The sequence below is a fragment of the Phacochoerus africanus genome, chromosome 8 (genome assembly GCF_016906955.1).
Source record: "Phacochoerus africanus isolate WHEZ1 chromosome 8, ROS_Pafr_v1, whole genome shotgun sequence".
NCBI lineage: Eukaryota > Metazoa > Chordata > Mammalia > Artiodactyla > Suidae > Phacochoerus > Phacochoerus africanus.
In genome coordinates, this window is record NC_062551.1 from 106,201,733 (window position 1) to 106,225,429 (window position 23,697).

The following is a 23,697-nucleotide window of genomic DNA, read 5'->3' on the forward strand; positions in this document are numbered from 1 at the left end:
TAAGCATTCTAACCCAAAGCCACGAGCAAGAAGTTAGGACCCAGGGACGATCCATTATGATTCTGTCCACAGTAAACTGGAGCAGACCAGAGCTTCTCGAAATGTAATATGATACAGATCAGCTGCAGACCTTGTCAGACTGTGATTCAGTACATGTGGGATGGGGGGATTTGGCTGGTCTAACAAGCTCCCAGATGTTGCTGGGCGATCCTGCTGGTCCAGGAGAAGCTGGGGTCGCATCTATCCCAACAGGCATTGTGAGCTTGCCTTTTCCTCCTAGCAAGGTGGGCTCCAAGGTCATTCTAGAGCTGGAGCCCACCGCCCATCCCTAACTCCTTCCCCCCCACGCTTGCTCTGGGTTCCTACAGCACGGACCTCGCGGTCCCCGCAGGCCCGTCACCCGCATGTTAGTCCCTGTGTTCTGTTGAAGGTACCCCAGGCTGCACAGCATGGTCGTCCGCTGCTACCTTCTCATCCAGCAGTACTCAGAGGCTCTGATGGCTCTCACCACCATGGCGTCGCTCCGGGACCACAGCACGCCGGAAACACTCAGCATCATGGATGACCTCCTCAGCTCCCCAGGAAAAAACAAAAGTGGGAAGGGACACATGCTCATTCTCAGGGTGCCCTCCGTGCAGCTGGCGATGCTGGCCAAGGAGCGGCTGCAGGAGGTGCGCGACAAGCTGGGACTGCAGTACCGCTTCGAGATCATCCTCGGGAACCCAGCCTCTGAACTCAGCGTTGCAACCCACTTTGTGACGCGATTAAAGGTTAGCAAGGGACGGCCGTTTCTCCCTTTCTTTCTATTTTTTAGGACTCCCAGGTAGGTGACTCAGAGGCCTGAGTTTGACAGTTTTGCACCTGTGTCAGTGTGATCTTCAGGACAATATTAAGGCTAAACTAAGGGACACGTTCACCTTCATAGTGTATTAAGAGTCTGTCCAGCCCCCTCTTCAGCACATGCATGCAGTTGGTCTTCCATGCTCTCCAACTGCAGGTGCAAAAATTCGATGACCCAATTTCACCCCATGTTTATTGACCTTGTTCAAGATTCATCTAGCCCACGGCCATCTGTTTTCTCAGGAAAAAAAAAAAAAAAAAGGTAAGTTGTTCCTTCGGACCTCTGTGGGGCACGCCTTTAGTGTCAGCCACTCACTGATTGTTTTCTGTCCATCTAGCCTAGCTGTCTGCTCGTGACAGTTGGTAAAGTATTCTGCTTTCTCTTCAGTGCTCGTGTAGAACTATTCCTGCCCTCTTGCATGTGGATTTCCCAATGGTTTGCTCTTGCTTTGTAATTGCTTTGACCCCAAGGTTTGGGCCAGACTAAGGCACATCCAAGCCTCCTGCAGAAGGAATTTTGCATGACTAAGCACCAGCCCCCACCCCCTCAGCCTGGGACACACTGCTTTTCCTGGACCCCCTCCTATCAGGCATGGTGGGCAGGGGAGGATTCCTTAATCAACTAATCTAAGTACCTACCTCATGCCCTGCTCAGATTTTTCTGGGAACTTTTATAATCCAACATGTCTCAGCCATTAGGGAGCATGTAATAAAATACCTGAGTAAACATAGGTACCATCCTGAGCTAGGTTCTCTATGTCTGGGTTAGACCGACATGGTTTCTGCACCTTGCATACCAAACACTGAGCTAAATTTGGTGAAGGAAAACCTAGTGGAGTTCCCCTCGTGGCTCAGTGGTTAACGAATACAACTAGGAACCATGAGGTTGTGGTTTCGATCCCTGGCCTCGCTCAGAGGGTTAAGGATCCGGCATTGCTATGAGCTGTGGTGTAGGTCGCAGGCACGGCTCAGATCCCGAGTTGCTGTGACTGTGGCATAGGCTGGCGGCTACAGCTCCAATTTGACCCCTAGCCTGGGAACCTCCATATGCCACAGGTTCAGCCCTAGAAAAGACAAAAAAAAATTTAAATTAAAAAAAAAGAAAGACCTAGTTTGACACAAATTTTATGAAAAGAAAGCACATAGTCTTAGGGGATGATTATTCCTACCTGGGCTGAAGTTCCCCATCTGAAAAATGAGTTGGACTGTATGATCTCTAAGAGTTCTAATTTGGGGGTTATTATTTAGTGTTCATATAGCACTTTGCAAATGTAAACCTTCTTATTATAGTCTACTACCTAACTTGAGTAATCCAAAATGCAAACAAAATATCTTGTATAAACTAAATAGGTACTTGAAAAAAATAAATCTGTCTAAAAAATAGAAGCTCCTATATTTAGAGGCACTTGTAACATGTACATTTCACATATGGCTATATAGATACCATGTTCACAATTTTAAGAGTCATAGACAACCTTACAGCAGAATTCTTGGGATAATAACAAATGAGAGTCCTAAAACTCTTCTTACAGTATAATTCATTGAGACAACTTGAATAATGATGAGGAATCTGGAAAGGCAGATAGTCAGCACTCCTCTGTGAAGTCTCACACACCTGGTGCGGTGCCAGGAGATGGTCTAAAAGGATGCGCGTCAGCAGGGGCTTCTCTGGCTCGCCACTGACACTCCACAAGTGTGGCTACTTATAGAATCTTAGGTCACTTGTTCAGATCCTTCAGAAGTGCCAGTCTCTAAGTCAGTATGAATCAGCGGGTCCTAAATAATATACCCTTGGGCCAATGTTTGAAAACCACAGTCAAGACCTGAGGTTCTTAGCCTGGCTGCAGGCATATCAGAATCACCCACAAGGCTTCCAGAAGGCTTGGAGTGTGCCATACATAAAGAGGGTCTCAAGCAATTCCTTCTCAAAGGAGTTATATCCTATGAGTAGCTGCCAGGCACCAACTACACAAAGAGATTTCCATATTTTCAAAACCCTTTGATCACATCAATCCAGCCTTTTTTATATTCTCTTTTTGTGTGGAAATAAACATTTGAAATCCCTTTGGGATCTTCACCTTCTTAACAAGACTGCCACTTGCCACGGGGTCTCTATTTCACCTGTTCATTATAAATTACCAAATTCCTTTACCGCTGACAAGACGGCACCAGTATGCCTTTTATCTCTAGTCTTGGCTAAAATCCAATGCCTCTTCTTCCATTAAGTGGTCTTTTTTTGATACTTACCTCTATTATCCTTTAGGGATTGGGTTAACTTATAAGTGATAACAAATACTTTGGAAGGATACAAAGTTTAAATCTAAATAAATCAGTTCATTCAGAAGGTCTGTGAAGCTTTCATTCAATTTCCTTGGCCTTGAACCCCATATTATTCCTGAAGTCAATGCTCACTCAGTCTTTTGTGTTGTCTTTTTTTTCATTTTTTTTATTTTTTATTTTTTTTTATTTTTTTGCCATTTCTTGGGCCGCTCCCGTGGCATATGGAGGTTCCAAGGCTAGGAGTCTAATCGGAGCCATAGCCGCCAGCCTACGCCAGAGCCACAGCAACGCAGGATCTGAGCCGCGTCTACAACCTACACCACAGTTCATGGCAACGCAGGATCCTCAACCCACTGAGCAAGGCCAGGGATCGAACCCACAACCGCATGGTTCCTAGTCGGATTTGTTAACCACTGAGCCACGATGGGAACTCCTCTTTTGTGTTGCCTTAAATGCCTCAGCAGGAAAATCATCCTGAGGGCATGGCAGATCCATAGAAGAATGGCAGCTATCCATCATCAGAAGTGGCAATGTGACAGAAAAGCATTTTATAGTGGGTTTAGCTAGCTCTGATCAGTCCAGAGCAAAAAGTGGAATTTGTCTAATAATCTTTTGAAAGTAATCTCCTTATAAAACATAATATCTGTTACCCATCATTATAACTCAACCTCATTCTTGCCAGAATCATGAACTATATTCCACAAGACCCCAGTATCAAGGATATCCTAAGTCTAGTGTGAGGACTGAAAAGTAAAATGATTCCTATTTGCAGAATTGTTAGCTTTAAATTAGGTCATGTTCTGGTTCCCTTTGACATGAAAATATATGGCAAACCGAATTTGGAGGGATAAACTTTCTTCTAATATCTTAAAAAAATATTTTCTACAGATTGTTTTTCTAAGACATAGAAAGTCTCCCAAACTTTAAACAGATACGAAGATCCTCAGAGTTCTCCTTGGTACACAAATGTATAATGAAAGATTGGACAACAAGGTTCAAGTTGTTCTTCCAGTTTTACAAATTATATGCATTTTGTTTGAAGTACTTATGGGTATATTTATTTCTAAAGATTGGTTTTCCTAGACATCAACAAATCAGTAACCAATTCTGTTATAGCATATCTTGCTTGGTACATTTTTCTTTATCCGATTTTGGTTTTAGCAAAGGAAGTACCAGTCCATTTGAAAATAAAATCATATGCATTACTTAATACCTCACTCCTGAGTCCTTGTTCTCAAAAGCATTATCAGAAATGTCAGTTCATTTCTTTCAACTCCTGCTAGAAAGCTAATATGAAACATAGCTGGATGCTACACACTTCATAAATAGCATAAACCACCTTATCTACTTAAGAGATAGTTTGTTTTCTTCCAAAAGAGACAAAAAAATCTTTTCACTTTTGAACATCCTTCAAGTTGGGATTTTCTTTCTCCTCACTGATATATTCATGTTTTCAAAACTGATGTTCCATTTATTAAAGATATACATAAGTGCATATAGGTATATATAGGTTAATGTATATGAAAAGTTGGTTATACATGAAGAGTTTTTTTGAGGTTCTTTTATTAGTCATTTACAACTGAAATGGTCTTTTTCAGTCAGTCAGGCCCAAGAGTCTGTCCTTTATATGAAGAAAGTGTACCTAAGAGCCTTGCATCAGGTAGTTTAGGATTTCTGTAAGGTTTGCACCATTGATGGGATATTTCACGTTGTATTTTTCTTTGACATATGTGGCTATGCATGATATATACTAAGATCTCCTGTTTTATCCTATTGAGATAAAACAAAAAGCCGCATTCTTCTAAAGTGCTTTGTATATGCTTTTTATTTTTTTAATTTATTTATTTAGTATAGCTGATACAATGCTGTGTTAATTTCTTAGAGCAGAGTGCCTCAGTTATACATTTATACTTTTTTCATATTTTCTTGCATTTTGATTTATTAAGGAAAGGTAAGAGGGGTTTCTTGTCTTTTTTTTTTTTTTAGGGCTGCACCTGTGGCATATGGAGGTTCCCAGGTTAGGGGTCGAATTAGAGCTGTAGCCTCCAGCCTACGTACACCACAGCCACAGCAATGCCAGAGGTCAGATCCAAGCCACATCTGCGACCTACACCACAGCTCATGGCAATACTGGATCCTTAACCCACTGAGTAAGGCCAGGGATCGAACCTGCTTCCTCATGGACACTAGTCAAATTCGTTTCCACTGAGCCATGATGGGAACTCCTGTGTATGCTTTTTAGTAGCAATTAAAATATATGTACACACACCAACACACCTGTTGGAAGTCATTGGTGAGCACAGATGTGTAAAATGTCTAGACACAGAAACCTTTAAGAAGGTTTCTTAAAGGGTTTTAATTTTATCATATGGGTCCCTTTCTACAGACTTGGAGAGGAAATGAAGCAGAAGAGTGGATCCCTCGGACATACCAAGATCTAGAAGGTCTGCCTTGTATTGTGATCTTAACTGGCAAAGATCCTCTTGGAGAAACCTTTCCCAGGTACAATGAAATCATTAGTTCTCATTTTCCATTAGTTGCCCAGCTGAGCAGATGGTTAAAACTTGGCCGACGCTCACCCATTTCATCCACTTGGCAAGTGAGAAGAGAATTGTTTTATTCTGGGATATAAAAATTTAGCCTTCCTTGATCTTTCTTTTGATTTTCCACAGATCACCCAGCAATTTGGGGAATGGAAGGTAGCCACAGATGAGATGTGTTAACCCATCAAAGCAGAGCAGCCAGAGAGGCAGGGAGGAAAAGCATTGCCCCCATGAAGAGTTTTTTGGATGAAGTGTCTTGTTAATCTGCTGTTCCCTCAAGGATTAGAGATCGCTGGTAGATTGGACAGCAACAGCAGCAATAATCATAACATTCACTGCATGCTTACTATGTGTCAGGCATTGTCCTAAATGCCTTTCCTAGCTCGTGCCATTCATTCCTTACAATAAATGTATCAGTCCATCACTGTTACTCTATTTTGTATGTAGAGAAAATAAAGTGGCTAGCCAGAGGTCCTAATAGCTAAGAGATGGCAGACCTGAGGTTTAAATCAACCATTACCTGACAGAGAAACTCGTGTATTTGACCACTGTGCCGCATCCAGCCAGCTAGGTGCATAGGAACTTTGCATGCACGTCAGGACAGGCTCCCCAAAGGTATCATTACTTTTGTGCAGGTCTTTGAAGTATTGTGACCTCCGGTTAATTGATTCAAGCTATTTAACTCGCACGGCCTTGGAGCAGGAGGTGGGTCTGGCATGCTGCTATGTCTCAAAGGAAGTCGTTCGAGGGCCCACTGCTGCCCTGGACCTTAGTAGCAAGGAGCAAGAGAGAGCCACAGCCAGCGAGAATGACGCCGAGGAGCTGCTGATCGACCTGGAGAGGCCCCAGAGCAATAGCAGTGCTGTCACTGGAACCTCAGGTCAGTACTTTCTTTTCTTTTTCAAGGATCAAGGGCAGGAGTGAGCAGGGGTAGGTGTTTGCAAGCCAGAGGCATCTGCTGACACCATCAAGGCTTTCAGAGCAGCCTCTGGTGCTTCAGGCATCCCGTCCCGACCTCAGTTCCCCAGGAGAGATACTTGGAAAACATGACTGTGAGCAGCTACAAAATACATCCCTGGGGATACAGTTAATGATGAGCATGCTAATAGGCTAAATATAATAAATACATAGCATCCTCTCCAGCCACCACCATTTCCCCTAGTCTTTCCCACCCTGATCATCTCACAAATATCATGCATCTAATATTTGCACAAAGGCCTTCTTTTCCTTCCAGATCCTAAAGCTGTAAGTTTGTGCTAATTGGCCTAGTACCCGGCACAAAGTCTGTGTTTGAATGAATGAATGGGTGACTTTTCTAAGTAGTTAGTGGCAAGTGTTTGTACACTGAAGGCTACTCTTGAGCCACTGGTTGACGGGGATGATCCAGCCTGCAGCTTGTCAGCCTCTCATTGTGTTACTGTGTGGCTGATAGCAATGCCTGGCATCAATTTTCTGATAAATAGTATTAAGCAAATGCACTATTTCCTTTTTTTTCTGATTGTGGAAGTTACAATAATAAAGCTTAATATAGAACACTTCAAGAAAATAATGATAGAGAAGAGATTAGAAATGAAAACCTAGAAGTTCCCGTTGTGGCTCAGCTGTTAACGAACCCAACTAGTATCCGTGAAGATTTGGGTTCCATCCCTGGCCCCACTCAGTGGGTTAAGGATCTGGTGTTGCCGTGAGCTGTGGTGTAGATAGGAGATGTGGCTCGGATCTGACATTGCTGTGGCTGTGGTGTAGGCTGGCATCTGTAGCTCCAATTCAGCCCCTACCCTAGGAACTTCCATATGCCGTGGGTGCAGCCCTAAAAAGCAAAAAAAAAAAAGGAAAAGAAAAAAACCCACAACAAAGGGAACCATCATTTCCTTCTCCCTCATGTTTCCATCCTTGATGCACACACGAAAACACACACACATAATTTCATGTCCAAAAGCAGCACCAGTCTTTCTGTTCACTCTGTCAGCCATTATTGGATGGCTCCTTGTGGGAACTGAAGACACAGGTATCTGTCCTTCTGTAAGTGCCCCTTGGCCTGGAGGAGCATGAGGACTGTCCTGCAGGGTCTGCCCAGGTCACCTGAGCAGACAGGTGTCAGGGCTGCACCCCCCCCCCCACCCATCACTATGGCCCCAGAGGGAGCTCTGAGACCACGTCAGAATAAAGGGGAGAGGTTTGGAGGATAGTAAAGGGTAACAGAAGGAAGGGGGACTATCACATCCAGAAGCTTTTAGATACCAGCATCACTGGGGATGAGGCAAGGAAGATGTGGCTGGAGAGGGTGATGATGATGAGAGTTCACCTTCCCTCCTGTGGCTCTTTAATCAGCCTCACCCCAGGACACTGTGACCCACATGCTGCCCCCCCTCCACACGCACAACTCGGGGCCTCAGGGGGGGTCACTTTCCAGAGTGTTCAGGCATGTGGACTCAAGAGCCATGGAGAGAGAGGCAAGCTGTCACACAAAAAGTCAGATGAGCAGCAAAATGGCAGTGTCACTAGCCTCCTGTGACTGGCTGTTCATCTGGGATCTCCCAAGATTGGGATTTGACCCCATGCCATGGGAAGCACCAGTGTGAACCAGAGAGGCCTTCAGTCCTCAATGTAATGAGCTTCTGGTTTGTCCTCAAACCTGAGTGGCCAATGGACTAGAGGAAAACCTTTTTGAAGTAAACTGGCCGCATGTGCAGAGATCTCTGGCAAGAGCAACACCTCATGGGGTACGGATGTGCTCCCCACCTCCTACGGAGCCCTTTCCCATGATGCTCTGGGCTTCCATGGAAGTGGCTGCACCCTGAGGCGGCGGGGGTGGGGAGGGGAGAGGGTCTCCACATCCAGAGGCGTGGGGCAGGACACTTGGATTGGAACCAGTGTCGGTCAGGGTCCTGGAACAAATTGGCTGATGTCTAAGTGAGGTACCTGAGAGAGTTTACGAACTGGCGATGTAGAGAGACCGGGCAGGATGAGGAAAGGGGCAAGGAGGTGGCTGGGCCAGCCCAGGGCACACAGCCTGCCAGGCGGCCGTTCCCCTCACGGAGGAGGCCTGGGAGTAAGTGCCCACCTCCCGCCAGTGTCTCCACGGCCAAACAGAGGAAGCGGGCGGGGGCCTTCTGGACTTTCCCTCCAGTTCAGCATGGGTCACAGGGCGGGCATGCGGTGGCCTTGTCCGTGCTCTTTCAGGCTCCATCATGGAGAACGGGGTGAGCTCCTCCAGCACAGCAGACAAGTCCCAGAAGCAGCCGCCGACCCCCAGCTTCCAGAGCCCGGGCAACAGCGCGGGGCTGGACGAAGGGGTCTCGGCGGGCATCGCGGAGCCTCTGAAGCAGGAGTGCGACTCCCTGGGCCCCCCGATGGCGAGCAGCACGACCTCCAAGCCCTCATCGTCCTCGTCGGGACCCCGCACCCTGCGGTGGCCGGGCCCGCCCGCCGCGCTGCCCCCGATAGTGATCCTGTCCAAGGCGGCCTACAGCCTCCTGGGCTCCCCGAGGGCGGGTAGGCTGCCGGCCTCCGCGGCCCTGCTGCCGCACGCCGACGTGGCCTGGGTCAGCTCGCTGCGGCCGCTCCCGCCCCGGCAGGCGGGCGGCGAGGAGCAGTCGCGCTACTACCGCCAGTGGACCTCGGCGCGGCCGCACCACGCAGACTACAGCAACCAGCCCGACCCCGGCTCGGGAGCGCGCACCTGCCACCCGCGCCGCCTGCTGTTGAGCGGGCCGCCCCAGGTGCGAGGCGCCGCGGGGGGCCGTGGAGGGCGGGGGGACGAGGCCGTCGCCCCGAGGCAGGAGGCCCGCAGGGCCCAGGTGTGAACTCTCTTCTCTGTTCCTTCCCTCCTCCCCCAATTGAACGCATTGCCGTCAGGTGGGAAAGACCGGCTCCTATTTACAGTTCCTCAGGATCCTCTTCCGCATGCTCATCAGGCTCCTGGAGGTGGACGTGTACGACGAGGGGGAGATCAACGCCGGTGAGTCCCGCTCACTCAGACAAGATAGGTAAAACCAGGCAGCGCAGACATGGACCCCACAGCCGGGACGTCCCACGGCCTCTTGGAGGTCTACACCCGCTCGTGTGCAGGGTTATTGAGAGGTTAAAAGTCCTGAACCAGCAAATAGTTGTCAGTAAACTGTGGCCACGTTTTGCTCCCCGAGGTCGGGGTGGGCCCGGATTCTCTGTGTCCAGGAGGACGCCCTGTTAGGTGGGTTCGTTGCTCAGATGGTGAAACGGTTCAGGTTTAAGATTCAATTGTGGTGTTCAGAGCTTAAGGGGCCAGAGCTGGTTAGTCAGTTGACAGAGTTTTCCTGTAGGCTCCGAGTGAAGGTATATGGTGGATACTTTAATGAAAGGAAAATTCCGTGAGAACAGAACCCTGGCACCATAAACGACCCCCTCATACTGGTAGTAAGATGCAGGGGCCCAGTACTTGACAGAATATCCCCAGCTTCTCCACTTTGCCCCCTTCACAGCCCTTCCCTCCGGCTGTCACCTGTGGGGCAGCTCATCTCTACTGCCCAGCCAGCAAGGCCGGAGAGTGGCTATGAACAGAGGTCAGGCAGCATCAGCCCTGCAGCCAAGGAGAGTGTGGCCTCACGCTTCACCTCTGAGAACAATCTGTGTGCTGGAAGGGAACCAGGAGGGGCGGGTGCAGGGGAGAGAAAGAGTAGAAGTTCGTTCCAGGTTCCTCAAAGACGAGTCCAAAGAGGGGAGAGGCCTTGGCGTCTTCCATCTGATCAGCCCTTGGAAGCCTCCCCTCACTTGTTTTCCTCAGTAGTCAGGCCTACTCTGTGACCAGCCCAAGAGGCTCTTAGTTCAGAGCAAGACTGGGTAAAATTAGCCATATTTAATCATTTTACTGTGGCTTTTGGCTCTACTTCCATTCCTCACAGGTTCACATCAGTGATTCCAGGCACAGACACACACAATCCTATTTCCCCACCCACATCTCCAGGTTGGTGTCCCCAGCTGAGCTGTGCTGGGCCCCCAGGCTCACCACAAAGGCGACTCAGGGCTCTAACAGGGCCTGAAACAGCCAGGCTGCCGGGAGGGGGCTGGTCCTCAATGGCAGAGGCAAAACCAAGCAGACAAGGAGTGAGGGCCCCTCATATTGCTGACTTTACTCCCAGGCTCCTTGGTGCCACAGGAGAGACTCATGGCTTTCTGTTTCGCCTCAGATCCTGCTACAGGCCCTTAAGCTGTGAGAGTCAAACCTGGCTTTGTAATGAGAGGCACTATTAGTTTGGCTTTATTCCTCCTCCCTCCCTACTGCAGGTGAAAGCAGTAGTGCTCTGGAGAGATACAAAGATGCCTTTTTTTTTTTTGGTCTTTTTGTCTTTTTGCCATTTCTTGGGCCACCCCCGCAGCATATGGAGGTTCCCAGACTAGGGATCTAATTGGAGCTGTAGCCGCCAGCCTACACCACAGCCATAGCAACGCGGGATCCGAGCTGCGTCTGCGACCTACACCACAACTCATGGCAATGCTGGATCCTTAACCCACTGACCAAGGCCAGGGATTGAACCCACAACCTCATGGTTTCTATTCAGATTCATTAACCACTGAGCCACGATGGGAACTCCGCCTTTTTTTTAATGGCCACACATGCAGCATATTGGAAGTTCCCAGGCCAGGGATCGAATCAGAGCTGCAGCTGCCGGCATACACCAGAGCCATGCCAGATCCTTAACCCACTGAGTGAGCCAGGGATCAAACCCACATCCTCATGGAGATTACGTTGGGTCCTTAACCCGCTGAGTCACAATAGGAACTCCAGGATGCCTTTTTAAAAAAAACTAGATCCGTCGTGGCACAGCGGTTAACGAATCCAACAAAGAACCATGGGGCTGCAGGTTTGATCCCCGGCCTTGCTCAGTGGGTTAAGGATCCAGTGTTGCTGTGAGCCGTGGTGTAGATTGCAGACACGGCTCGGATCCCACGTTGCTGTGGCTCTGGTGTAGGCCGGCAGCTACATCTCTGATTCAACCCCGAGCCTGGGAACTTCCATATGCCACAGGAGCAGCCCAAGAAATGGCAAAAAGACATAATAATAAATAAATAACTAGAAAATAAGCTTTAACTTTTAACTGCACACTTTTTTTTTTTTTTTTTGGTCCACACCTGCTTCATGTGGAAGTTCCCGGACCTGGGATCAAACCTGAGCAGACAATGCTGAATCCTTAACCCACAAAGCCACCAGAGAGCTCCAAAATCATACTTTTAAAAAATTTAAATAACTTAAAATGCTCAGGGATATAAAAATAAAAAGTGCTGTGTTTAAAAGCTAATAGCTGTACTTCTAGTCTTGAGGCTTTTGATGGGGGAGGTTTTTTCCATCCTTTCTCCCTTTAAAGGTTGTCTTAAGCTTGATCTTATAGTTTTTTGTTATTAATAACAAATATCAGAGTTCCCATCGTGGCTCAGAAGTTAATGAACCCGACTAGTATCCATGAGGATGCACGTTCAATCCCTGCCCTTGTTCAGGGGATAAGGATCCAACGTTGCCGTGAGCTGTGGTGTAGGTCGCAAACGTAGCTTGGATCCCATGTTGCTGTGGCTCTGGTGTAGGCCAGTGGCTGCAGCTCCAATTCAACCCCTAGCTTAGGAAACTACATATACCGCAGGTTTGGTCCTAAAAGCCAAAAAAAAGGAGACAAATATCTATTGGACACATACCACGTGCCTGCCACCGTCTTAGCACTTCCAATATACCATTGGGAATCCTTACAACAGTCAGGGGACCCTGAGGGGTGAGGGTGCCTGAGGTATGAAATTATAAGGGGTGGGGTCTGGTCTCAAACCCAGGGCCCCAGGTTCTCAACCTGGATGCATGTTGGAACCACTTAAGGAGCTTTAAACACCATGACAGGGTCATGAAGGAGATTTGGGGCAGTGTGGCCTGAGCACAGGGTTTTACAAGCTCCAGCTGGTTCTAATATACAGCACACACTGTAAATCGTGCTCAATGAGCCCCTGAAATCACTTCAGCTGTCAGCGTCTGAGAATCCCACAACTAAAATTCTAAGAATTCAGATCATCTTAAATAAGATTTTAAGGCAATCTGGGGGGCTGGAGTGGGAGACTAGTTGATCTCATAGATGTGAGAGTTTGTGGATGGGGTGCAGAGGCTGATGATGGGCACCAGTGAGGGCAAGCACCTGCCCCTCTCCCCACAGCAGGGCTCTTAAGGGACAACTCTGGTTCCCACTGCCCTGGACAAGGGAGCTCGTTTTCCAGAAAGGCCTTTGTCCCCTCATGTGGGCTTTATGTTTCATAAAACCTTAAGCCCCTGACAGCTGGGGGGAGGGAGGGAGACCAGGCGGTCTGCCTGCTCTGTGCACTTTCTTCTTGTCCTAGATCACAGTGAAAGCAGTGAAGTGAGCCAGTCAGAGGGAGAGCCCTGGCCTGACATCGAGAGCTTCAGTAAAATGCCCTTTGACGTCAGTGTGCACGACCCCAAGTATAGGCTGATGAGCCTGGTCTACACTGAGAAGCTGGCAGGGGTCAAACGAGGTCAGTGCATGTGGAGCCCCGAGGTCAAGGGGAACCTAAGTCAGGGCAGGAGGCCTGGGACATTTTAATCTTTGAGAGCAGCTTCAGTCCTTCTCTTCTGCTTTTCTCTCGTTTTACACACACACGTGATCACCTTTTAATTTTCATACCTTCATCTCAGGGCATAAGTTACAAAGACCTAGCAAAAGCCCTCCTGGGGAGTGGGGGAACTTTCTTTCCAGGTGTAGATCTTCATGCACCTCACGAGAAGGTTGTTTTGCCCCTTTATACACAGAAGCAATAAAGGAATCTAAAGTTGAGGAGCCCCGGAAACGAGAAACTGTGTCCATGATGCTGACCAAGTATGCAGCCTACAACACCTTCCACCACTGCGAGCAGTGCCACCAGTACATGGACTTCACCTCTGCCTCCCAGGTGCAGCCCCCTTGCCCCTGCCTGTTACCTAATGGGGATTTTTATGTAAGAAATAAAAGGTCCCAGTGTCAAGCCCTAGACACTTATGTATGAGATGGGGCATCTCGTTTATAAGCAAAATGAAGGAAACAATTGATTAAGATGACTTTAGGCTTATTAGGATTACAGGCAGGAAGAGGGGAAGAGAAAAAGGAACTGATTTGTGTCTTAAGTCCCTTCATCAGAATGGTTACATTCGTCATGTTGAGATGAGAAAGTACCTGAGGAGTTTCTTCTGTGGCACAACACCATCAGCAGGGTCTTGGGAGCATTGGGATGCAGGTTCGATCCCACGCCCAACACAGTGGGTTAGGGACTCAGCACTAGATCTAATCGCTGGCCCAGGAACTACATGTGCCTTGGGGTGAACCAAAAAAAACAGTAGCTGAGGTGTTTATCTGTGATCCTGAAAAAGCTGGATATTATAGTATGTTTGGTGAAAGGGTCTTCCCCCTCCACTTTGGGTTATTGATGAAAAATGGCACTATTACCTACATACCTGTAGCATGCACCCTTTGAGGTGTGACTAAATCTGTTGATTTGCACAGACCTAGTTTCACCCTTACTTCAGTGTGGGATGGTTTTGACCACTAGGCATACAGAGGAGTCAGTGTTTGCTCTTTTGTTTGGAGAGAGCTGGGAACATAGAAGGGGAGCAAATACCCCATCGTATTTAGCTTCTTTTGGGCCAGTGCACCTTTAAGCACAGAAGAGGGGAAAGGCCAATGATGATAGTATCCAGCACCTCTTTGGGAAAAAAATTGATGTCACTTTCCCCACTTTATCCTCTTGGCTTTTATTATTTGGCTCTAAACACTCAAACAACTCCTCCTTCGTTGAGGATGTGCTGGGTGGACTCCCCCGTCCTTGCTTCTGCTCTTGAGGACCAGGTCTTCCTCTCTCCCCACAGCGTCCTAGCAGGGATTTACTAAATAACTGGATTGACTTTCTGCTCTTCTGATACAAGTTACCTTTCACATCCCACTTGTATGCTTGCGTTATTGAGACTAGTTTGAAATCAGCTCACAATTCAAGTGGGGATTGAATTCAGAGGATTCAAGCCCGCTGATCTATAAATCATAGGTTTTAGAAATTTCCTTCTTAAAAGTCCTCTATTTATATAGATTCTGTGCGATTATAGTATTCACCAAGTAGTACATTCCCACACTGGTGAAGCAGAATGAATGAGAATGTAGGGGAAGAATTACTATTTTATATATATATATATATATATATATATATATATATATATATATATATATATATATAAATAAAATAGTGCCTTTTAGGGCCACACCCGAGACACATGGAGGTTCCCATGCTAGGGGTCTAATGGCAGCTACAGCTGACCTACACCACAGTTCATGGCAATGCCAGATCCTTAACCCACTGAGTGAGGCCAGGGATCCAACCCACAACCTCATGGTTCCTAGTCGGATTCATTTCCACTGCAACATGACAGGAACTCCACAATATTATTTTTTAGATTGAAACTCTTGAGAAACTTACCTGGATTCTAGCTGCTGCTGAAAAGTGATGCTATCTTTTCATTAAGCCAAATACTGTCTGCATTGTAAAGACTTTTATGTAAATTATTCACTGAGGTGGGTTACTGAGAGAGCATGTGAACTCTCTAGCAATTTAAAACTCAGGCTAGGGAGTTCCCATTGTGGCAGTGGTTAACGAATCTGACTAGGAACCATGAGGTTGTGGGTTCGGTCCCTGGCCTTGCTCAGTGGGTTAAGGATCTGGCGTTGCCGTGAGCTGTGGTGTAGGCTGCAGATGTGGCTCGGATCCCGAGTTGCTGTGGCTGTGGCGTAGGCCAGTGGCTACAGCTCCAATTCGACCCTTTGCCTGGGAACCTCCATATGCCGTGGGATCGGATTAAAAAATGGCAAAAAGACAAAAAAAAAAAAAAAAAAGGCTAGAAGTTCCTATTGTGGCTTAGTGGGTTAAGGACCGGATGTCTCTGTGAGGATTTGGGTTCAATCCCTGACCTCACTCAGTGGGTTAAGGATCCAGCATTGCTGTGAGTTGTGGTGTAGGTCGCAGAGGCAGTTTGGATCCGATGTGGCTGTGGCTGTGGCTGGTAGCTGCAGCTCCAATTCCACCCCTATCCTGGGAATTTCCATATGCCACAGATGTGGCCATAAAAAGAAAAAAATAATGAAAACTAAAAAAAAGTTTAGATCTAATTCATTCATTAGCATGGATGAATCAAATGGTCTCTCCAAGAAGCCAGAGTTCAAGGCTAAACGACTATTCAAACAACTTCAGCTTCCAGTGTAACCAGGAGAGATGGGGCCACACAGTCATGTTAATGATGTCAGTCTTAATATTTTACATAGAAAAATGAGCCATTACTCTTCAACATAGTTTTGGAAGTCCTAGCCACAGCAATCAGAGAAGTAAAAGAAATAAAAGGAGTCCAAATTGGAAAGGAAGAAGTAAAACTATCACTATTGGCAGATGACATGATACTATACCTAGAGAACCCTAAAGACTCTACCAGAAATCTGTTAGAGCTCATCCATGAATTTGGCAGAGTCACAGGATACAAAATTAATACACAGAAATCGACGGCATTTCTATACACTAACAATGAAAGAGCAGAAAGAGAAATTAGGGAAGCAATCCCGTTTACCATCACATCCAAAAGAATAAAATACCTAGAAGTAAACCTACCTAAAGAGTCAGAAGACCTATACTCTGAAAACTACAAACCAATGATGAAAGAAATCAAAGATGACACAAACAGATGGAAAGACATACCATGCTCTTGGACTGGAAGAGTTAATATTTTCAAAATGACTATACTACCTAAGGCAACATACAGATTCAATGCAATCCCTATCAAATTACCAAGGACATTTTTCCCAGAACTTGAACAAAATATTTTAGAGTTTGTTTGGAAGCACGGAAGCCCCAGAATAGCCAAAGACATCCTGAAAAAGGAAAATGGAGCTGGAGGAATCAGACTCCCTGGCTTCAGACTATACTACAAAGCAACAATCATCAAAACTGCATGGTACTGGCATAAAGACAGACATATAGATCAGTGGAACAGGATGGAAAGCCCAGAATTAAACCCACACACCTACAGCCAACCAATCTATGACAAAGGAGGCAAGAATATACAATGGAGACAGGACAGCTTGTTCAATAAGTGGTGCTGGGCAAACTGGACAGCCACATGGAAAGGAATGAAATTAGAACACTCCCTAACACCATACACAAAAATAAACTCACAATGGATGAAAGACCTAGATATAAGACCAGACACTATAAAACTCTTAGAGGAAAACATAGGTCAAACACACTCTCCGACACAAAGGACAGCAACATCTTCTCAGATCCACCTCTTAGAGTAATGACAGTAAAAACAAAAATAAACAAGTGGGACCTAATTAAACTTAACAGTTTCTGTACAGCAAAGGAACTCTAAACAAAACGAAAAGACAACCCACGGAATGGGAGAAAATCTTTTCAAATGAAGTGACTGGCAAGGGATTAATCTCCAAGATTTATAAACACCTTCTGCAGCTCCATACCAAAAACACAACCCCATCAAAAAATGGGCAGAAGATCTAAACAGACAGTTCTCCAAAGAAGACATACCAGATGGCCAAAAAACACATGAAAAGATGTTCAACATCACTCATTCTTAAAGAAATGCAAATCAAAACCACGATGAGGTACCTTACACCAACCAGAATAGCCATCATCAAAAAGTCTACAAACAGTAAGTGCTGGAGAGGGTGTGGAGAAAAAGGAACTCTAGTACACTGTTGGTGGGATTGTAAATTGGTTCAACCACTGTGGAAAACAGTATGGAGATGCCTCAGAAAACTAAAAATAGAACTACCATTTGATCCAGCAATCCCACTCCTGGTCATCTATCCAGAGAAAACCACAACTCGCAAAGACACATGTACTCCGATGTTCATTGCAGCATTATTTACAATAGCCAAAACATGGAAACAACCTAAATGTCCATTGACAGAGGAGTGGATCAAGAAGATGTGGTACATATACACAATGGAATACTACTCGGCCATTAAAAAGAACGAAATACCAGCATTTTTAGCAACATGGATGGACCTAGAAATCATCATGCTAAGTGAAGTCAGCCATACAGTGAGACACCAACATCAAATGCTTTCACTGACATTTGGGATCTGAAAAAAGGACAGACAGAACTTCTTTGCAGAACAGATGCTGACTCACAGACATTGAAAAACTTATGGTCTCCGGAGGAGACAGTTTGGGGGGTGGGGGGATGTGCTTGGGCTGTGGGATGGAAATTCTATGAAATTAGATTATGATCATTAAAAAAAATTAAGATAGAGTTTAAACCTGAATAGATATGATCAAGAGACAGGAAATTATAAAGCTTTAATATAGAAAAATCCCATGCTGTAGGATATATTAATACATTTATTAAAATATAAAACAAAAAAAATTTAAAAACCCCTCTATTTTCAAAGAAAAAAAAAAAAGAAAGAAAAATGACATTCATTTGACCTGACCCACATAGAAGAGTTTTCCCCATCACTAGGCACCTTTGGGAATGTTTCCGTAGCAATATATCTTCTATGTATATTGGACCTCCTAGGACTGAGCAGTAGTGCTTCTAAGAACGTGGGAAGTGCAGGCAGTTTCAAGCAACAGGTACTTCCCCGCCCATGGACAGGCTGTTTAGGGGAAAGGTGCTTGGCTCTCGTGTCTGCAGCAGCCTCTAAAAGGTGAAGTTCTTGCCCCTCCAACCCTTTTGACACTACACGCACAGCAGGACCTGGCGGCAGGCAGAAGTTCAGGTGAGTTTGCAGGTCTTAACCTCAACAAGGGGCCAGGACGTTTGCAAACCACAAGCTTACACCCCCTCCCTGTCTCCTTTGCAAACACAGATGTCCGACTCCACCCTTCATGCCTTCACCTTCTCTTCGTCTATGCTGGGAGAAGAGGTGCAGCTCTATTTCATCATTCCCAAGTCCAAAGAGAGTCATTTTGTCTTCAGCAAGCAGGGCAAACACCTGGAGAGCATGCGGCTGCCCCTGGTTTCAGACAAGGTGGGTGAAGGTGCCTGGACATGAGGCCTGATGGGCCTCAGGTACTAGATCAGCTCTTCTAAGCCTCTTATAGCCAAGAGCGCTAATTTCTTTTTTGTCTCTGGCTTTTTTTTTTTTTTTTTTTTCCTCCTCTTTCAGCAGAATTTGAACGCAGTCAAGAGCCCCATCTTCACTCCCTCCAGTGGTCGCCACGAGCATGGACTCCTAAACCTTTTTCACGCCATGGAGGGCATCAGCCACCTGCACCTTCTGGTGGTCAAAGAATATGAGATGCCGCTGTACCGCAAGTACTGGCCCAACCACATCATGCTGGTGCTTCCGGGCATGTTCAATAATGCAGGCGTGGGTAAGAGGGGCCCCGGGGTGGGAGAAAGGGCTGGAAGGATACACTGAGCTGGATTCCCCAGGCAGGAACTTTCAGAGGTTCCCCAGCCTCTGGAGAGTATCTTGTCCTGTGGACCAATAGACTTTTGACTCTTCTTTCTTTCTTTCTTTAAATTCTTTTGCTTTTCAGGGCCGTACCTATGGCACATGGCGGTTCCCAGGCTAGGAGGGATCCAAACGGCATCTGCGACCTACACCACAGCTCACAGCAACGCCAGATCTTTAACCCACTGAATGAGGCCAGGGATCAAACCCGTGTCCTCATGGATACTAGTCAGGTTCATTATCACTAAGCCACAATGGGAACTCCTGACTCCTCTTTGCATTTTCATTTATCTTCATCTGCAGTTTTGCAGAATTTTTAACTTCTGAGGACTAGTAACCAAAGAAACCACTGGTACACTGAGCACCCCGGGAAAGCTGGGGCTCTGCCCAGGCTGGGCCACTGACGTTCCTCACTGCAAGCTGGCAGCAGGGGCATCACAGTGAGGAGGCTGGTCTGAGAGGAGGGAAGTTAGTAGTTTACACTCCAGTCTGGAGGGATCTGGATGGAATCTCTGAAGGTCCTCACTAATCCTAAAGGCACACTGCAAGTTCTCAGGGGGCCTGTACAGCTGGGGACCAGAAGCATCATCAATGTCCATGGCAGTCGCCTTTCAAGTGCCTGGAAGAAGTCTTTCCTGCTCCTCCCCACGGAGTTAAGAGCAGTGGCTGATTTCTCAGAGGGGCATGTGATTGCTGAGGGAACTGACAGCCACGGGAGGGGATGGAGGGAGCATCCAGAGCTCTGTCATTTACCTCCTGCAGGCAGGGAACCCACCCCTGGGCCCAGTATTCCTGGCTCTACTCTCTGGTCACTTCCTGTATCTAAATCACTTCCCATTGGCTTCTGTGAGTTTCTCACTCAATGCAGAGTCTCAGAAGGGCTGACCTTCATCAAGAGCTTTAGAGGGACGAACATCCAGCCCAGAGCTGGAGCAAACACAGAAGAGACCAGGTCTCTTTCCCATCTCTGCCTGATTTGCGCCTCTCCCTTCCTTCCTGGGTCTCTTCCATCCTTGTTCTCCCTTCCGCTCCTTCTCATGTCCTAAAAACTTTAGCTTGAATATGGGATTAAAATATTTTCCAAAACTTTACTTGTGGTAAAAAACACAAAATGTATCATCTTAGCCATTTTTGGTTTTTTTCTTGGCCACACCCACAGCATGCCAGTGTTCCCAGGCCAGGGATCAAACCCCAGCCACAGCAATGGCAATACCAAATCCTTAACTTCTAGGCCACCAGGGAACTCCCTAGCCATTTTTAAGTGTATATTTCAGTAGTGTTCAGTATATTCACATTGCTGTGCAACCAATCTCCAGAACACTCTTCATCTTGCAAAACTGAAACTCAGTACCATTCAAGACTAACTTCCATGTCCCTAGCTACCACCATTCTGCTTTTGGTCTTTGATTCTGACTACTTTAGGTACCTCATATAAGTGCAGTTCTACAATATTTGTCCTTTTGTGTCTAGCTGATTTCACTTAGCATAGTGTTCTGAAGGTTCATCTATGTTATGCATGTGTCGATCTCCTTCCTTATTTTTAATTGCCTTTTTAGGGCCGTACCCACAGCATATGGAGGTTCCCAGGCTAGGGGTCTAATCGGAGCTGCAACTGCCAGCCTACACCACAGACACAGCAGTGCCAGATCCGAGCCACATCTGCAACATACACCATAGCTCACAGCAACACCAGATCTTTGACTCACTGAGCTAAGCCAGGGATCGAATCGGAAAGCTCGTGGTTCCTAGTTGGATTCACTTCCACTGCCCCACGACAGGAACTCCAATTTCCTTCCTTTTTAAAGCTAAATAATATTCCATACACCACATTTTTGTTATCCATTCATCCACTGATGGACACTTGGCCTGCTCCTCACCTTTTGACTACTGTGAATAATGCTGCTATGAACATGGGTGTTCAAATCTCTTCAAAATTCTGCTTTCAGTTCTTCCGGTGATATCCCATAAGTAGAATTGCTTAATTACGTGGTAATTCCATTTTTAAATTTGAGGAATTGACATACTGTTTTTCATAATGGCTGTATCATTTTACCTACCTTCCAGCAATGCAGAATGGTTCCAGCTTCAACACATCTTCACCAATACTTGTTATTTTGAGATTTTGCTGTTTGTTGTTAGTAGCCATCTTAATGGGTGTGAAGTGGTATCTTCTTGTGATTTGATTTGCATTTCCCTAATGATTAGTGATGTTGATCATCTTTTCATTTGCTTGTTGGCCACTTGTATGTCTTCTTTGGACAAAGGTTTTTCATTGTTGTTGACGTGTAGGAGGTTATATATTCTAGATATTAACCTTCATCATATAAGATTTGTAAATATTTTCTCCCATTCCATAGGTTGCCTTTGCACTGTTGTGTTCTTTGCACAGAATTTTTAAACTTTTATGTGGTCCAGTCTGTTTTTTCTCTTGTTGCCTATGGTTGTGGTATCCAAGAAATCACTGCCAAAACTATCATCAAACTTCTTCCCATGTTTTAAGAGTTTTATACTTTTAGCTCTTTGATCCATTTTGATTTTTTATTTAGTATAAAGCAAGGGTCCAACTTCATTCTTTTGCATGTGGATATCCAGTTTTCCCAACACTATTTGTTGAAGAGACTATCCTTTATACATTGAATGGTCTTGGCACCTTTATCAAAAATCATTTGACCATACATATATGCAAGGGTATATTTCTGGGCTCTGAATTTTTATTCCTTTGATCTATATTGTCTGTCTTTATGCTACTACCACAGTGTTTTGATTACGCTAGTTTCATAATCAGCCAGGTGTGAGAGTTCTTTGTTGTTCTTTTTTTAGGATTGTTTTGGCTATTCAGAGTCCCTTGAGATTCCATATGAATTTAAAGATGGATTTTTCTATTTCTAAAAAAAAACTGATATTTTGATAGGGATTGTATTAAATATGTGGATTACTTTATGTGATACTAATGTCTTAATATTACATCTTCCAATCCATGAACATGGGATGACTCACCATTTGTGTCTTTAATTTTTTTTCAGCAATGTTTTGTACTTAGTATACAAGTATTTTGCCTCCTTGGTTAAACATTTATTCCCAAGTAGTATTCTTTTTGATGCTACTGCAAATGGAACTGCTTTCTTAATTTCCCTTTTAGATTGCTGTTAGTACACAGAAACATCTATTTTTATGAGTGTTCTTATATCTGCAATTTCACTGAATTCATTGTGTGTTAAGGTTTTCTACATGTAAGATCATGTCTGCAAACAGGTAATTTTACTTCCAACTTGGGTGACTTTTTATTTCATGTTCTTGTGTAACTGCTCTGGCTAGGATTTCCAGCACTATGTTAAATAGAAGTGGTAAAGGTAGGCATCCTCGTCTTTTTTTTTTTTTTTTTTTTCCCATTTTTGGTCACCCCAAGGCATATGGACCTCCCAGGCTAGGGATAAGATCCAAGTCAGTGTCAACCTAAGCCGTAGCTGTGGCAACACCTGATTCCTAACCCACTGTGCTGGGCCAGGGATTGAACCCACGTCTCAGCACTCCCAAGATGCCACCTATCTTGCTGCACCACAGAAGGAGCTCCATTCTTGTCTTACTCTTGATCTCAAAGGAAAGCTTTCAGGAGTTCCCGTCGTGGCGCAGTGGTTGACGAATCCGACTAGGAACCATGAGGTTGCAGGTTCGGTCCCTGCCCTTGCTCAGTGGGTTAACGATCCGGCGTTGCCGTGAGCTGTGGTGTAGGTTGCAGACGCGGCTCGGATCCCGCATTGCTGTGGCTCTGGCATAGGCCGGTGGCTACAGCTCCGATTTGACCCCTAGCCTGGGAACCTCCATATGCCGCGGGAGCGGCCCAAGAAATAGCAACAACAACAACAAAAAAAAAAAAAAAAAAAAAAGGAAAAGCTTTCAGCCTTTCACCATTGAGTGTAATTTTAGTGGTGGGCTTTTCATCTATGGCCTTTCTTATGTTGAGAATGCCAACTGTTATATACAGTGCTCTTGAAAGGTAGATTTCCTAAATCCTAGTATCGCCCTGATCTATGCAAACTGTTTTCCTGGTTCTTCCATAGACTTAATAGTTGGGTTTTTTTTTTTTTTTCTCTTTAGCCTTTTCATTACCTTCTACATTTTGTTTCATTTTAGGGTGGCCCACTCATAAAACCTGGCTAATTCCTGATGATCATCATCTTAATAATTGCTAACACTCATTGAGTACTTACCATGTGCCAGGCACTGTCCTGCGCACCATACAACAATACAATGAAGTAGATATTATCATCGCCTTCTTATAGGTGGGGAAGCCTAGGCACAGGGGAGTTAACTTGTTCACTGTCACACAGAAACTAGTGGAATCAAAATTCAAATCTAAGCAGCTTGGCTCCAGTCTTTTTTCTTACTATACTATATTCCTCTTTCACAAAAGCTGACCTAGGGAAAAGATACCAGTTTCCAGAATCTTCTTCAAAGACACTGCTGTTAATTTCCTAGAAGTATCTAAAGCCAGGGGCATAATAGTGGCATGCCCACTACTGCAGGCCCAGCTACCCCCACTGCAAGACATGCAAGTGGCTGCTTGTGAGATTACGAGGCTTTTA

At 45.7% G+C, this 23,697-nt stretch overlaps 1 protein-coding gene across 1 annotated transcript in view; it reads left to right on the forward strand.

Annotated features, from left to right (window-relative positions):
* Positions 1-23,697, forward strand: part of GREB1L (GREB1 like retinoic acid receptor coactivator) — a 268,658-nt gene that overhangs the window by 237,146 nt on the left and 7,815 nt on the right. Inside the window, exons 20-28 of the mRNA XM_047793881.1 lie at positions 431-770; positions 5,507-5,622; positions 6,299-6,543; positions 8,847-9,385; positions 9,522-9,624; positions 13,008-13,163; positions 13,438-13,577; positions 18,524-18,685; positions 18,827-19,031. Of these exons, the coding sequence (XP_047649837.1) occupies positions 431-770; positions 5,507-5,622; positions 6,299-6,543; positions 8,847-9,385; positions 9,522-9,624; positions 13,008-13,163; positions 13,438-13,577; positions 18,524-18,685; positions 18,827-19,031 (2,006 nt within the window). The remainder of the gene's footprint in view (positions 1-430; positions 771-5,506; positions 5,623-6,298; positions 6,544-8,846; positions 9,386-9,521; positions 9,625-13,007; positions 13,164-13,437; positions 13,578-18,523; positions 18,686-18,826; positions 19,032-23,697) is intronic.